The 4522-nt window shown below is 46.5% G+C and overlaps 1 protein-coding gene across 1 annotated transcript in view; it reads right to left on the bottom strand.

Annotated features, from left to right (window-relative positions):
- The window catches only part of NOP14 (NOP14 nucleolar protein), a 29501-nt gene that overhangs the window by 16662 nt on the left and 8317 nt on the right, over positions 1 to 4522 (bottom strand). The window contains 2 exon segments of the mRNA XM_011970827.1: positions 584 to 718; positions 1523 to 1662. Coding sequence (XP_011826217.1) covers positions 584 to 718; positions 1523 to 1662 — 275 coding nt within the window.

Genomic DNA, 4522 nt, shown 5'->3' with positions numbered 1-4522 from the left:
TGCACCACTACACTCCAGCCTGGGTGACACAGCGAGACTCAGTCTCAAACAACAACAAAAACACTACTTATCCAGGCATTACGCCCTAAACACGGGAAATTAAGTAAAATATCAGTAATAGCAAGAGTGACCCACAAAGATGTACAGATGATCACATGACACTAATCTGGCAAAATCCAGATTTCTCTGAGAACCCAGTTTCTTAAACAAATGCATTTTCCAACAGTTTAGACTAAAGAGAATGCAGTAGGAAACAAGCACTGTTTATAGAGGAAAAGTAAGTAAATGTATATTAAGTGTACATATTATGTATCAACAGACAAATGCGCCACAGGGAAGTCAGACGCCTGTTCTGTGTCCACCCTGAAGTTCTTCTTCCATCCAGAAACACCTCTTTCTCCAGTTGAATTCACTTGGAACAGAGACTCAAGGAACTGAATCTACTTCCACCCCAAGATTACACATAGCAGCTAATTCAGTATCAATGTTCAACAGAAACTTGGCCGGAAGGAAACAGCCCTTTCTCTGGACAGTCAGCCAGGTTCAGTAAGTGAAGAGTTTGTTTCAGCCACTTGGCTCCCACCTTGGGTTTCTCCTTTTTATCTCTGTTCTCTGACTTGGGAGTTTTGTGGGACAGGAGAGTCTGAATTTCTTTCCAGTCTTGGTCTAGCTTCTCTGTGAGCTCGAGGGCATCTTCTCGTTGAGCTTGTCTCTCCCTCTGGGGAAAAAATAACAGACACACACCACATATCATTATATTGGACTTCAACCCAGAGGCCCAATGTCAGTGCCAAGGACACACACAGTGACCACTCAGTCAGCACCAAACGTTTCAACAGAGAAAAGAGGCCAAGAGAAATTAGTATTTTAAATGCAAAGCTACAAAATCTCATCAGATGGAAATCATTTCCTGCCATAAACCATTATTTTAGATACTCTGAGCAGTTCATGGCAAATGAATAAAAAAGTGATTTTTTGGGTACACGTCAGATACTAAAACCAGCAACAACAAAAAACCCATCCGTGCCAGGTGCGGTGGCTCACCCTGTGCTTTCCAACTAGGCCAAGGTGGGAGGACTGCTTGAGGCCAGGAGTTTGAGACCAGCCTGGTCGACACAGCATGATCCCCATCTCCAAAAAACATAAAACAATAATTAGCTGGACATGGTGGTGCCTCTTAGCTGCTAGAGGAGCTGAGGTGGGAGGATCACTGGATCCTTGAGCCCAGGAGTTTGAGGCCACAGTGAGCTTTGATCGTGCCACTGTACTCCAGCCCGGGCAACAGAGACCACATCTCAAAATAAAACAAAACTTAAACCAAAAAAAGGCAAAAGAACTAAAACCTGTCAGAGGTATATGCTTTATGTGATTTTTAAAATTCCTATTCACAATAAATGCTTTTATTAAACTCATATAAAAGATTAAACACAGCCTAAAAATGTACAGGGAAAAAAAGCTCGAACACATCTTGGTGAGACTGTCTTACCATGGAGAAGATGGTCAAGAACACTGGCTAACCCACCTTCTCTTGTTTAGACTTGGCAATGAGCTCTTCAATCAGCTCCTTCCGGGACTTGGCTTTCCCCTGCTCCTCGTCTTCCTGTTGAGTCTTCTCGTGTAGGAGCCCGCCGCCGCCTCCGAAGTGGGCAGCGGTCAGCTCAGCTGGGGCGAAAGGCAGAAACCCCAGTGAAGCCCAGCCCCGGGGGGGAGCGAAAGGCAGAAACCCCAGTGAAGCCCAGCCCTGGCGTGGGAAGCGTTTCCTTAGCACTCTGCCAGCGCTTCCCCCACAGTGCTCTGGAAAATTCCATATTTGAGAAAAAAATGCTCACACGCAACAGCCTGGCCTGAGACCACAGGCACAATGGCACTTGAGAAATACCCAAGGTAAGCCACTCTGAGAAAACCCAGACCCATTACACTCCCAACTGGCTATAACCCAAGTGGCTGGAAACACCGAGCACCTATTTTTGATGGTGCTGGTTCTAGTGAACACTGGCAAGCCCAGAGCAAGCTGGCTCCAGGGTCTTGGTGGGGGTGTCGCCTAGGATCAGTGGCACAGTCTGTGTCCCTCCCAGCTCCCTGGGCAGGGCCTAGAGACTCCAAAGCCCTGAGCTAAGGGCAGGAGCAGGAATCATCTACCAGGGCCACCGATCTTCAGTCTGCCCTACTCACTAGGGCAGAAGAGAAATTAAACATTGTAGGAAACATCACATTTGGAATAAAAGAAACCTTTAAAAATCCAATTTCTCAAATGAAAAAGAGGCTCAGATGGGAAATGATATATCCAAAGGCCCACATCATAACAGAAACAAATGTTAAGATGGTTTCTCCAGCTTGGGCCTCCAGCATGCCAGCAGCTCCCTGACCAGCAGGGCCCTAGCCTGGTGCCTGCCTGGGCTCCCCACCTCCACTCCCTTCTCAACCCCCTCTCTCCTTTCTCTTCATCCCTCTCTGACTCTCCCCTGCGTCTCCTCTGAAATGCCGTCTTGCCTGAGTGATGGGTCAGTTCTCAGTCTTCCTCTCACTACCAGCAGTGCTCAACACATTCACCACTCGTTGTAGAAAAGCTTTCTCTTCTTGGCTTCTAGCCCAGCCCTGCCACCAGGGCCTCACTGTCTCCTCTTCTCCAACTCTTCAGGTCGCAGTTCCTGCTGTTTGTCCTCTAACTACTCGTATTCCCTTGGCAGCCTCAGTCAGCCTCTGTGCTGACAGCATCCAGTTTCCGTCTCCAGCCTGCATTCTCCCTGAACTCGACTGCACCTCCAGCACCGCACCGTGGATGTCTAGCGGGCATTGCAAACTCCCCCAAACCCATCTATCCCAGTCTTCTCATCGCAACAAATGGCAATTCTATCTTCCCAGGTGCTTAGGCCACACACCCTTGGAGTCGTCCTTGATGCCTATCTCCCACACCTGTATCCAGTTTGCTGGGAAATCCCACTGGCCTTGTCTTGTCACACTACGCGATTCCTTGGCTCCAACACCCAGACTCCTTTTCTCAAGTAAAAGCCAAAATCTTGGTCAGGCATGGTAGCGCACACCCGTAGTCCCAGCTACTCTGGAGGCTGAGATGGGAGGATTGCTTGAGCCCAGGAAGCCAAGGCTGCAGTGAGCCGTGGTCATGCTACCACACTCCAGTGAGGCTGAACAAGACGCCTCAATGGCACGTGATGCCCTTTCCTGCTTTTTCCTCCACAGCACTTCCACCTTTGATCAGACAGCATAATTTGGTGACACATTTGTTTAATGTTTGGGTCTCCCCATAAAATGTGAGCTGAAGGAGGGCATGACTTTCTGTTTTGACACTGCCATTTCTCTGGAACCGAGAACGGTGCCTGGCACATAAACCAGTATTGGTAAGTGAATGAATGAATGATTCCTGATTTCCAGAAACGAATGATTTCCTTCCTGGAAAACTAAGCATATCAGAAAACACAATTTAGTACCCTAGTAATCCAAGGTCGACCACGCTATTTTCTTTTTTTTTTCACTTTTATTTTAGGTTGGGGGCACATACGAAGGTTGTTACACAGGTAAACTCGCGCCACGGGGGTTTGTTGCACAGAGCATGTCATCACCCAGGTACTAAGTCCAACGGTGATCTTCTCTGCTCCTTTTCCTCCCTCTCTAGATCCCCATGCCTGCTGTTTCCTTCTTTGTGTTCAAGAGTTCTCATCATTTACCCCACTTACAAGTGAGAAAGTGTGGTATTTGGTTTTCTGTTCCTGAGTGAGTTCGCTAAGGATGATGGATGGCCTCCAGTTCCATCCACGTTCCCACAAAAGACATGATCTCATTCTTTTTTATGGCTGCATACGTGTACCATCATAATAGTTTCTTAAAAGATTTGCAAAATGCCAACTAATAAGCTTGTATTAATTATATAAAAGATTCAGAAAAGGATTATTAAAAAAAAAAGGAAATCCTCCCTTAATATTTGTATTAGGATTTGATTAGAAAGATTTTTTATGTATCTATTTATTTTGAAGTCCTAACAGTATATTTTACAGTAGGTGAAATGACTGTATTCAGTGTAAAACAGCACACAGCAGCTACAATTTAGGAGTCAGGCTACCTGGGAATTGAAGCCCCGCCCCCTCTGGTTACCAAGCCTGAGCAAGTACCACCAACTCTTGTCCTTAGTCTCAGCTTCCGCAGCGGTAAAGTGCTCACGGGGTGGTTTTTAAGATGAAATTCTCGTAATCTAAGAGAACAGGCCATGTGACAGTTGAACAAAACAGAATTTGTCTCCTCAGGACAAATTCAGTGTATTTATTTTCACATGTAAGAGGCTTTTCTTTTATAAAAATTACCTGGGTTTTGGTGAGCTCATAATCAAAATCAAAGGATAGGAAATCAGGAATGAATAGCTCAATTCCCAATAGCTCAATACCTGTTACTCGGAGAAACTGAGTCCTACTTCTGCTCTAGTCAGCGGCGCACCACAACGCCTACCCTAGCCACGGGCGCACCACAACGCCTACCCTAGCCACGGGCGCACCACAACGCCTACCCTAGTCAC

This window comes from Mandrillus leucophaeus, unplaced genomic scaffold, assembly GCF_000951045.1.
Source record: "Mandrillus leucophaeus isolate KB7577 unplaced genomic scaffold, Mleu.le_1.0 Scaffold98, whole genome shotgun sequence".
Taxonomy (NCBI): domain Eukaryota; kingdom Metazoa; phylum Chordata; class Mammalia; order Primates; family Cercopithecidae; genus Mandrillus; species Mandrillus leucophaeus.
This window is presented reverse-complemented; position numbering and strand designations above follow the sequence as displayed.